Source organism: Diadema setosum, chromosome 9 (genome assembly GCF_964275005.1).
Source record: "Diadema setosum chromosome 9, eeDiaSeto1, whole genome shotgun sequence".
In the NCBI taxonomy this organism is placed as follows: Eukaryota; Metazoa; Echinodermata; class Echinoidea; order Diadematoida; family Diadematidae; genus Diadema; species Diadema setosum.
This window is the reverse complement of record NC_092693.1, coordinates 19535977-19548435: the sequence shown is the minus strand read 5'-3', so window position 1 is coordinate 19548435 and position 12459 is coordinate 19535977. Positions and strand designations below refer to the sequence as shown.

The 12459-nt window shown below is 38.5% G+C and overlaps 1 protein-coding gene across 1 annotated transcript; it reads right to left on the bottom strand.

Moving 5' to 3' along the window:
• Positions 1-2576: 2576 nt before the first annotated feature.
• Positions 2577-12371, bottom strand: LOC140233204 (uncharacterized). The gene is made up of 12 exons (XM_072313319.1): positions 12287-12371; positions 11061-11266; positions 10194-10329; positions 9336-9489; positions 8951-9027; positions 8344-8453; positions 7500-7593; positions 7038-7123; positions 6714-6900; positions 4976-6163; positions 4010-4108; positions 2577-3520 (listed from the first exon to the last, which is right to left on the bottom strand). The coding sequence occupies exons 2-12, from the start codon at positions 11258-11260 to the stop codon at positions 3386-3388; spliced, it is 2466 nt and encodes an 821-aa protein (XP_072169420.1). The 5' UTR covers positions 11261-11266; positions 12287-12371; the 3' UTR covers positions 2577-3385.
• Positions 12372-12459: the final 88 nt, after the last annotated feature.

Genomic DNA, 12459 nt, shown 5'->3' with positions numbered 1-12459 from the left:
CATCATATTTTGTACTAGCTCTCAGTAAAAAAATGTAATGTGTAACAGTAACCAAAAGTAGATATACACTGTACATAATACATATTAACAATCACAAAATGCTTTCCTCACACAAAGGTCAGAAGTTTGCAACAATGAATACTTTTATGTTGAAAGTTTCAGGCTTCCAAATCCAATTATGTATTGAATTTTGCTATTTGTGCAAATCTCGAGTTCACAACAATGGTACTACACTTGAAGTATTAAACACAGGAATATTCATTTCATATATTACTGCAAATAAATATGAATATATTATCTCTGTACTATATCATGACAATAACAATTTTCTTTACTTGGATATACACACACAGCTCAACCTTTATACATCTATACACATTAGGATCATATTTGCACAAGATTAAATTACTAATTGATGGCACACACAAAGCTAGTCAGAGAATGATCACTCTGTTTCTTACAATCAACTTAAAGGACAAGTTCACCTTCATAAACATAAGGATTGAGAGAATGCAGCAATATTAGTAGAACACATCAGTGAAAGTTTGAGGAAAATTGGACAATCGATGCAAAAGTTATGAATTTTTAAAATTTTTGTGTTGGAACCGCCGGATGAGGAGACTACTAAGGCTTGTGATGTCATATGAGTACAACAGTATAAAGAAAATGTAAAGAAAATTCAACATATTTTCATTTTTTTCGCATAATAAAAGAGCACTTGACTTGCCTCTTTCTAAAGGCAATGGGAATAATATTACCCATAACATATGTCAGTAACGAGTCAAAGGAATGTGTACTTTTTTCAAAAGATGAAATTTTGTGAAATTCTCTTTATATTTTCCTTATACTGTTGTACGTGTGTGACATCATACACTGCAGTAGGCTTCTCATCCAGCGGTGACTGCACAAAAACTTCAAAAATTCATAACTTTTGAACGGATTGTCCGATTTTCCTCAAACTTTCAATGATGTATTCTACAACTATTGCTACATTCTCTCAATCCTTATGTTAATGAAGGTGAACTTGTCCTTTAAGACAACTTTGGGCCACTATGGCGCTCATACTGATGAATCATTATGAAGCACTCTTTCTCGATAGTAAACTGATGAAATGACGCAATAGCAATGTCAGAGGAGGTAGATTTTCTTCTCCAGGCTTCTAACTGGCCTACCCTAAGCAAATATTTGAAATAAGCTCTCAGAAAGAAGCTTATGTGCAGGAGCTGAGGGTTGCTAACATTAAAGAATGTATAGGTATAACGCAACTTGTAAACAAAACCATCATATTCAATATCTATCAATGAAGGAGCTAAGATAAAATATTACAATCTGGTACTAGCTGTGAATCTGAGAATGTGATCACAACAGAACATGTCATACTTTCATGCAAAACAGTATATTATTAGCATCAACTGGTGAAAATTGCTGCAGTACCAGGTAAGTGACAATGCTTTTATGGATGAGGAGACTACTAAGGCTTGTGATGTCATATGAGTACAACAGTATAAAGAAAATGTAAAGAAAATTCAACATATTTTCATTTTTTTTTGCATAATAAAAGAGCACTTGACTTGCCTCTTTCTAAAGGCAATGGGAATAATATTACCCATAACATATGTCAGTAACGAGTCAAGGGAATGTGTACTTTTTTCAAAAGATGAAATTTTGTGAAATTCTCTTTATATTTTCCTTATATTGTTGTACGTGTGTGACATCATACACTGCAGTAGGCTTCTCATCCAGCGGTGACTGCACAAAAACTTCAAAAATTCATAACTTTTGAACGGATTGTCCGATTTTCCTCAAACTTTCAATGATGTATTCTACAAATATTGCTACATTCTCTCAATCCTTATGTTAATGAAGGTGAACTTGTCCTTTAAGACAACTTTGGGCCACTATGGCGCTCATACTGATGAATCAGTATGAAGCACTCTTTCTCGATAGTAAACTGATGAAATGACGCAATAGCAATGTCAGAGGAGGTAGATTTTCTTCTCCAGGCTTCTAACTGGCCTACCCTAAGCTAATATTTGAAATAAGCTCTCAGAAAGAAGCTTATGTGCAGGAGCTGAGGGTTGCTAACATTAAAGAATGTATAGGTATAACGCAACTTGTAAACAAAACCATCATATTCAATATCTATCAATGAAGGAGCTAAGATAAAATATTACAATCTGGTACTAGCTGTGAATCTGAGAATGTGATCACAACAGAACATGTCATACTTTCATGCAAAACAGTATATTATTAGCATCAACTGGTGAAAATTGCTGCAGTACCAGGTAAGTGACAATGCTTTTATGGATGAGGAGACTACTAAGGCTTGTGATGTCATATGAGTACAACAGTATAAAGAAAATGTAAAGAAAATTCAACATATTTTCATTTTTTTTTGCATAATAAAAGAGCACTTGACTTGCCTCTTTCTAAAGGCAATGGGAATAATATTACCCATAACATATGTCAGTAACGAGTCAAGGGAATGTGTACTTTTTTCAAAAGATGAAATTTTGTGAAATTCTCTTTATATTTTCCTTATATTGTTGTACGTGTGTGACATCATACACTGCAGTAGGCTTCTCATCCAGCGGTGACTGCACAAAAACTTCAAAAATTCATAACTTTTGAACGGATTGTCCGATTTTCCTCAAACTTTCAATGATGTATTCTACAAATATTGCTACATTCTCTCAATCCTTATGTTAATGAAGGTGAACTTGTCCTTTAAGACAACTTTGGGCCACTATGGCGCTCATACTGATGAATCATTATGAAGCACTCTTTCTCGATAGTAAACTGATGAAATGACGCAATAGCAATGTCAGAGGAGGTAGATTTTCTTCTCCAGGCTTCTAACTGGCCTACCCTAAGCTAATATTTGAAATAAGCTCTCAGAAAGAAGCTTATGTGCAGGAGCTGAGGGTTGCTAACATTAAAGAATGTATAGGTATAACGCAACTTGTAAACAAAACCATCATATTCAATATCTATCAATGAAGGAGCTAAGATAAAATATTACAATCTGGTACTAGCTGTGAATCTGAGAATGTGATCACAACAGAACATGTCATACTTTCATGCAAAACAGTATATTATTAGCATCAACTGGTGAAAATTGCTGCAGTACCAGGTAAGTGACAATGCTTTTATGGACAATCTGTCAAGTTTTCAGGTGTCAGTTTGAAGACCCGGTAGCAGAAGTCGGATACACCCCTAATTTGTGATATGCAAAGTTCTCTCTTTGCTTATATGGTATCTTGAAAGAAGGTAAATCACTACTAGTACACATCTCTCTGCACTGTAAATCACCATCAGTGATTTTACATGTCTCACTGGGCTGAAAATGTCTCATCAGTCACCTGGCTGTCGTCATCTTGATGTCTCAGGATTCTATGGTGGTGCAGTTTATGTAGGTCATCACCTTGGCAACAAGGTCAGACTTCTTGTCCTTGGAGGAGACCGGCACACCCTTCTCCTTCAACCACGAGGCCAGTGTGACAGAGTTCACCTTAGACAGCTGTGGCAGACAGAGATCAGACATGAAGATGGGTATGGCATGTCACATTATCTATTGAATTGAACTGATTTGATTTTCAAATTTTTTTTTTTTACGTGACTGTTATAAGAAAGCAATGAATGCTTCTGAGCAAGCAACCATGAAACAAACAGCTTTAAATACATTGTACATTAATCTCCGAAGGACTAAACAATGTGCCTTGTCTAGAGGCACAATCACTGCAGTCAGGGAACTCAAACCAGGGACTTCATGATTGGATAGTGCAAGATCTTATCCAATCTGCCACAACACCTCCCGCATTTATATGAGGAACCCTCTGAAAAGGCATACAAATTTACATGAAACTCCAGGGGCTGCAAGCCAATGGGGGGGGGGGGGGGGATCAAGGATCAATGTACAATGTACTATGTGATGTTAAAAAAATGTTTTTTACATTGCACTCAAAGTGGGAACAACAAACAGTGGTGAATGGTGCATGAGCATTACTACCTGGTCATTTTGAGCCAAGAGCTGTACCATGCTGTGGTCTTGTACTTTGGGCTTGGAACGAACTTTTGGCTTCTTTGCCTTTCCTGCTTCACCTTGGTCCTATAGGATAAAAGATTATTTCTTTTTACAATTTTCTGATAGCGTACAACAGGAAACAAATGTACACTACACACATTCTAACTAGAATAATTTCAATTTATTATGACTCATGTATATGTCATACTGACAATGTAATTGTATACAATACCGAGAACAGTACCTAAACTAATGAGGGCCACTTGCTCCAAACTTTGCTACTTATTAAGGATTATTGAATAGTACCATCTTCAAATCTGTTTGTGCATATTCCATTTGAATCACCTAGTATGAATGGCAAATTGTAATATGATGATCAGAACAGATAAAACACACACTTTGATGGTTAGGAAATTTGGAAACTTTCACTCTTTCCTATATAATTGGTACTCTTGTTCTAGCTTGCAAAGGTAAATGATGCAGTTAGGGTAGCCTCTTTTAGGTTACCTCTAGAGCTGGCTTATGCATCTACTGTTACCCTAGCATTCCCAGTTACCCATTTTCACACCTTGGATTCAAGAGGGGCATTGTGGGTCAAACAACTCGTTTTAGGATGTCAGAATTCTGCACTGGACTCCCAACATTCCTCTTAGACATTCCAAAGACTTATACACAGTCCAGTTTGATATTTCAAGACTCAGCATTAGTTGCTAGAATACCCAAATTTGCGACAACTGTGACCATACAGCTTTACTATCTGACTGTCTAGGAGATAATGTAAATTTGTTAATTCACTGAGCTTGAAAAAAAGAAGAGATTCCATTTAATAACAGCTTGAGTGAGCTTTGTAGGGGTAAAACGATAATGGTGAAGAAGAGTGCTGACTCAACTTCAATGGAGTGTTGGCTCAGCAAACCATTCAACTCGTAAAAGATGACCACACTAGCTCACCTGGACTTTTCTCTTTCTGGCAGGGGTTTCATTGCTTAAGCTGTTGACTGGTTGCTGAACAGATGGCCCTCTAATGAACTGCCCAGATTTGCCTTGACCAACGGCAGAGAAAGCTGAAGTGGATTGTGCAACTTTTATGAGACCACTGGTATGATTCAGCAACCGTGGCTGGGTTGGTGGGATCACATCTTCTGATGGCTGTAGAGATGTCTGTGTGGGATGAACTGCAGAGGGGTGTCCCGCCACTTCTTTGTGTTGCACCGTACGGGTAGATGGTGTGACACGCTTTGGTTTGCGGGCAGTAAAGGTGGGTTTGATCTTGGGTCCTGTGGGAGCTTTGTGCTCGCTGGCGATGTGTGATAGGGTTGGCTTTGGCTTGAAGATGGGCACAAATGGTGGGGGCTTTCTGGCTGAACTACTTTCAGAGATATCAAAGACATGGTTCCTTTGTCTCTGACTGCCATCTGAAAGCTGTCCATGGATCTGCCTACAGGGTTGGCCCAAACCAACAGCACTCAGGCTTGACTGCCCAAGAAGGCAGGTCGGAGGTTCAAAGCCTCGCTGGACATCACCAGCATTTTGCTGAGACGAATTGTTCTGAAGATGAGCAGCCATGCTGAACATGGTATGAGCTTGCTGCTTCCCAATTCCTCCACCATCTGGCAAACTCTTTTTCATCGTACTAGCAGCTGCTGTAGTTGGCAAGGGAAAGTCTTTGCCAGCTCCACACACTGCTGTTGAAACGTTCTCCTGGCTTCCACGGATTACAGACCTTTGCATCCCAACTGGGTCAGGCATGACCTTTGGGTCATGTGGTGTGGAAGAGTTACCATGCAGATGCTCACCAGTAGCAGCAGCTTGATTTGGACAACCATGACTTTGCCCCTGCAGGTGAGGATATGCTACCCTTTCTCGGACCCTGCTATGGTGTGGATGGGTGTGGGACGGAGTAACGTGGTCTCGCTGGTCAAGCTGTGGTGTCTTGATAACGTATCCTGTGGTGGGCATGATGTTCTTCTGCTGTCCACTCAAAGAATGATACGGAAGCAGCTGGTGGGAAGGCAGCGGACACTCTGGGTGTTTCTTGTAACACTCTGCTACAAAGACAAGGCTGCGGGTTGGGATTTGCCGAGTCCGAGAGGCTGGCTGGCAGACCAAATTGATGCTGGATACACTGCTTGGACTGGTCTGAATATAAGAAAGGAAGGAATTATATGTTCATTTAGATAATTAGGGTATATGTATGTATGACCAGGCATCATTTGCTCTACATCCATTGTATGGTCCCTTCTAAGTTTCTATATATGATATAAAGTTTTAGATTGCAAGTGTTTACCACATCAAATTGATGCATCCCGACTGTGCAGACTATTTCACATTAAATATTTTGAAACCTATTTTGCCTGAACTATACATTTTTTGGTCTAAAATCTGTCAGGTTAAGTCGTCCAGTGGAATAAAAAAAAAAAATCTTAAAACACAAAATAAAATAAGCACATTTCACTATCTCTTTTCTGCAAAGTATTCCAGCAGACTCTCATGTGATGATCCACACCAGAACAGAACAAAAATAACTATCATTATCCATATAAAATAAATATAAAGTTGTTCCTGAATACTTCTATGTTGGCAGCATGTGGGGATTTGACAAACTTGTAACTGTGCAATTTTCCTGAGCTTTGCCCCTTCTCCCCTTATGTACATCCAGCGTTGCACAACATCTTTTAATGAGAAGTACCTCTTCCATAATGGCACTTGTCATGGTGACAGCAGTATACATAGCCTTGCTAGTCAGCTCCATGGGACTGTCACACATGGAGGGAAACTTTCTCCTGACATCAGCCAGGAATGCCGCCAGGATCGGGGCCGGGTCGACGCGTGGGATCCGCTGCGGTTCTTTCTTCCTGATGCAGAACTCTGGATATCTGGTGCATTAATACTTGGTTGAGGAAAATCCCTACAGGCGTGTGTGCAAAGTGATTTCAAGCAGAGCTTCAGATCTAATGTTAAAGCAGCTAACAAGTCTACGCAGCATTTAGACCACACTTTGTTCAAAGGATACGTGAAGAGAGTGTCTTTGATGGCTGGGAAGAAGATTTCAAGGTAAACAAGGCCTTCTCCACTCTCTGGTAGTCGGTATCCATATTGTCAGCACACAATGAAGAAATCATTCACAAGTTTATAGGTCCCAGCACTATGCCAGTATTCTTTCCAAGTGATATTTCAACCAAACAAAGACAAAACAGGAACTACCTGATGGCTGTCAAGTGACTCACATTTCAAATGTTAGACCAGCCATCAAACACTGCTGAAAGCCTCACTAAATCTTCAAATTAACACAAATGCTTAAAGAAAAATATAACATTGCTGCAAAGAATGATATGCATTGATAATAAACAGTAGCTTATAATCTAACACAGCATTTCTCAGCAAAACTCACGACATGAGGTGACTGATGTCTCTGTATGTTTGATAAAAACCATGAAATTGTTATGAGAACTACAAAGTGCCATTCTTTTACTGTGTTCTTCCAGTATCTCCTGAGGTCGCTGTAAGTCTTGAAGGGACTCGAGGCTGGCAAGTTGTGCATGAGGCTAACCACTCTTCCTTTCTTCATACTACAAGGAGACACAAAACAAAGACACAGGTTTTTGTTTTTTCTTGCTGTAATCTCAACCACATGTAACGAAAGGAACATTTTTACATTATAAGCGTAGAGAAACACAACCAATAATATAGCACATTTTAAGCAGAACACAAAAAACTTGAGACAGCAATGACAATTGAATATTTATAACACGTAAAATATTGTATATCTACTGAAAGCCTAATATAGGCATCACTGCCACTTTGAGCACCAAAGTATCACCAACAAAATATCTACTTGTTGTCTAAAACTGGTCATATAATGTAGAATGTGCTACTAAGAAACCATGGGAAACATGCATGCAAAATATAGTCACAGTATAATTTGTACGATATAACACATTTCACATCTTCATTAGATATGATCTATGGGTTTGTGGGTTCGCATGTTTGTGTGTTGTGTGTGCGTTTTGGGGTTGTTGTTTCTTTTATGGGGGGGGGGGGTGGGATCAGGGTATATGCTGCATAAATTCACAATTTTCCACTGTGTAATTTACCTGGAATCCCTTTTGTGGGTAACAAGACTTTGGCTTCAAATTATACTATTTGAATCAGATGGACATTAGGAATGACCTACAATAAAGGAGTGGACTTCTCTACAGGAACATTTGAATAATCATTTTACACTTCTCATTCTGCAACAGCACAAGTTTAGCTGAAATTTACTGTATTTTCAGGAAAGGGGTTTAGTGCGAATGATTAAAAAACATCAAAGTGGTTACCTTGGCAACACAAAGCAGAACCTGTCTCCAATGAAGTACTCTGAGATGACAGAGCTTGTGTCACAGAGAAAGTGAGCGATGTTCTGGGAGGAGATGCCAAACTCTTGGAGCTAGATCAAAATCAAAATCAAAATCAAAATCACAATTTTGACATTCTTTCCACTATTATACCATCGAGATCCATTTTAAATGATAACAAATACAATATATGCCATGAAGAACAAGGTATACCAACAAATAAGTTCTCCAAACCACAAAAGAATGCTGAATCTTATTTATCTATCTATTTATTTACTCATTTATTATTTTTTTTTTTTGTACAGGATTCTTACAATTATTTTTTATGGGTTGTCTCAATATTCAATCAAAGAATGGTACTCATGCAGGTCTACAGCAAATGATTACAGAAGTTGTTGGGTTTTTTTTTTTCATGAACATTCACTGCTTATAAGTTATATCATACAATAAAGACGAAGAATGTATTTCCTTTATAGCTCCAGGTAATACCGGTATGTTGACTTTTTTGCTAATAAATTGCATTGTCACATCGCTTTTCTTCATAGTCATACCACAAAAATTTCAAACAGAAAATACTTGTATCACTTACAGTGCAGTGTGGAAGTTTGATTGTCTGTGGTTTGACAGCAAATCTTATTTCACCTTCTGAAATGTTGATTTCTAGATCTGTGAAACAAGAAAGAAACAAAATAATTGTGTTTTTCAAGAAGCCAATGACACAAGGTTGCACTTTTAGAGAGCACACTGCTCTATAAACTGTATCCACTTTGTGCATTATTCAAATAATGTCTTCAAAGAACATTATACATGTTTGAGAAAATCTGTCACTCATGTAATGAGAAACTTCGATATAGAACAAGTCCATTTTAATATGAAGAATTACAATACAGCTTTGTGGGCTGCAGTTTGGTTGGATACAAGGGATCACTACATGGATGCAGTACTGAGTAAAAGTGATCAAATTCTTGGCTTACTGACAGCCCCTAGCAGTCCAGTGCTGGTTATGAAGTCCCTTCCCTGGACATAGTACTCTCCGACCTTGTTCCACAGAGGGGCAAGCTTGGCTTTCAGGGTATAGCAGAAACAGACCTGGAAGACTGCTGCATACACTTTCTTGGGTTCCCCATACTGCAAATGGTAAAATCACAACAGAGAGGCGACCATTTCTGTGCCCATCTTGAATATATTCTAACAAATTGGTGATCCTAAATGACTGGCTCCTCTATGATTGAATACACAAAGTAAATGGAGAGATTGCAAAATGATGATCAATTGAGTACCGTTATTTCTTGCACATGACATTTCTTCATCAATAACACAACTTTCTTTTTTTAAAGAATACTTTTGAATATAGATGAAATGCCAAATGTCTCCATCAGTGACAAAGATTTTCTTCTGCCAAGTTTGAGAATAGTTTACATATCCGTTTTTTCTTTCTTTCTTTCTTTCTTTTCTTTTTGGAGGGGGTCATCAGTAACAAGTGGCCTTTCTTACAAAGATGATGTATGACTGCTAGATGATTGGTTCTCTATGAAAACAGCTTGAATTTAGCATGACTGAGAAAAATCACAGATTGTTATGTTGTACATGTATGTCACAATTCACATCAACACCACTGCTGAAAGGAACCAAATGTTAATAAATGGAGTCAAAAGGGTCCTGAGCTTTCAATCCTAGCAGAGTCTTCATCAGGCAAAATCATTAGGATCGAAAGCTCAGGCCCCTTTGGGCTCCATGGGCATATCACTAGTGGATGAGCAGTCTTCAGTAGCCTTTCTTTTTTGTTTTGCTTTGTTTGTTTTTGGCTATGAGAGTTAATAAAGAGAAGATACCTGCAGAGACATCTTCTGGCATTTTTCCTGCAGTTTTCCCGTCGACCAAAAAGCCCGACTGCAGACAACACTGATGTAGCCTCCATCTGGCAGAGATGGTGAGGCTAAGACTCGAGGCTCAGTGAAGATCAACTGTCTGAAATCAGAAGCAAGTGGATTTGATATCTTGATACCGTAAGTCCTGCCTCATTAAGCATTGAGGATGTATTCAAGAGGATGATAAAAAAAAAATGAGTGGTCTTGTATTCTATGGATTTAAGTTTCTTATATGACATGTTGACTGAGGGTCATTATACACTTGAATTTAATTACACTACGTCTGAGGGCATTAACTTAAAATGACAAAATGTGGCAAGCCCTAAAGTCTTTCAGTTGGGTGGCTACTCAAGCTTTATGAGAATGGCATACTAGCAACTGTATTAGCCTTCTGTTTATATGATAGCAAGTAAGATATGTGCCTTTAGAATTTACCTTCACTATAAAACACCATCACTGAATATTATGAATAAAACCTACTCTTTGTACTAGAAAAATAAACAACCATAAAACAAAATTACTTCCCAGCCATACGACACACCAAGTAATATGCCATGACATCTCATTTCTAGTCAGAAATAATCCAACTTCCTGTCTTAGGATGACTATTCCGGTATTTGATGTTAGACTACAAAACATCAATATGTTTATTTCCATGACTTGAGATCACTTCAAGATCATACACTAAAAAAAATGTATCCACAAGTGAGTTAAAGTTCACTAAATTAAAAACAAACAAACAAAACTAGTGTTCAAGCACAAAAAAAAAAACTCCAAACAGATAAAAAGAAAAGTTTGTCGCAAGGATTGTTTCATGGCATTGGCATCTACCTGCATTTGAGTACAGTGGACTGGTTGCCTCTGTTTGGTTGCTGAGAATGAGAGTTGCTAGATGCTTGCGTGCTGAGACTGGATGGTGTTGCATCACTGTCACTGTCAGGAACCCTACAGGTGATGGCGCACAGCTGGCTGAGGTCTGGAGCTTTGGCAAAGAATATGGAAGACTCTCCTGAACTGTTGCTGGCTGGCATTATCACCTGGTATGCATTAGAAAGGGATCGAGGGAGGTGAGATAGCTTCAGCAATTAAGTCCCATAATCTTTGCTAGTAAAACAGTGATATAACCCTGGGGTGCTGTAATTTGGGTCGCTGGTGCGGTTCGTAAAACAGCTACAGCGGATTCAACCTGCATTGGATTTAAACCCCCCCTTTTTTTTTTAAAGTTTGAAATTCATTCAAACATTGAATCATTTGAATGTTCCCATGCCATGGCATGGAAATAACGAAAACCCATTCTGCTACCAATTCTCTCTCTCTCTCTCTTTCTTAATTTCTGTCATTGAGAAACTAATTACGGTAAGACTCCAGCAGTTTCTTTCATATGATATAGAAATTTAGAACCGAATTTTTATTTTCAAACAAAATACAAGACAATATAAATGTAACATTGTCATACTGATACCTAAAACAAAATCTGCGCTCCCTTGACCATCAATTCAAAGAATCGTTATATTCTTTAGATCTATTAAAGGTTCTAATGTTACTACTAGAACATAGACTCTAACAGAAAATTACCATGAAAGATCTTGTGAGCATTTGGGCCAGCCGCCCAGTGACAGTGTTCTAACGTTAGTCGTTGTCTGTGCGCGCAAGGAACGCCCCGGGCCGGGGTTAATGTCAGAGTATCAATCTTTGCAGGGCTGCTATAAATTTGGTGTGTTTCAAATTGTCTAACGTTACCTAGACCCTATATGGATACCTATGGGTGTTAATGAAACAGAACGCAGGCTTTTATCCAACAGTTGGACAGATTTTGTAGTGGAATGTTACAGATAGTAATACAAACTAACTTGTTAGAGTAACGTTAAACTAATTTTACACGTTACAAAAATAGGACACCGATCGCGATTGTCCCTTCAATACATAGATCTATGCACAGTCAGCTGTCAGTGAAACATGTCATGATGTTTGTTAGAACATGTTCATTTGTTTGTTCGAGTGACAGTCAGTTTTAGCACACGCCAGGAAGGGTAATAGAATGCATTTCTTGCGATTACCTGCACAAACAGTAGGCCTAGATCTCGATCTCTACGACATCAGAATGAAACAGGATGTTGGTTGAACGACTGGCCTTGTCCCTTGGACTACGGGTGATGACATGGGATAAGCCTCTGCTGTCCACACGCGTACGTACCGCGCCTGCATGTCCATGTCGTCTGCTAAATCGCGT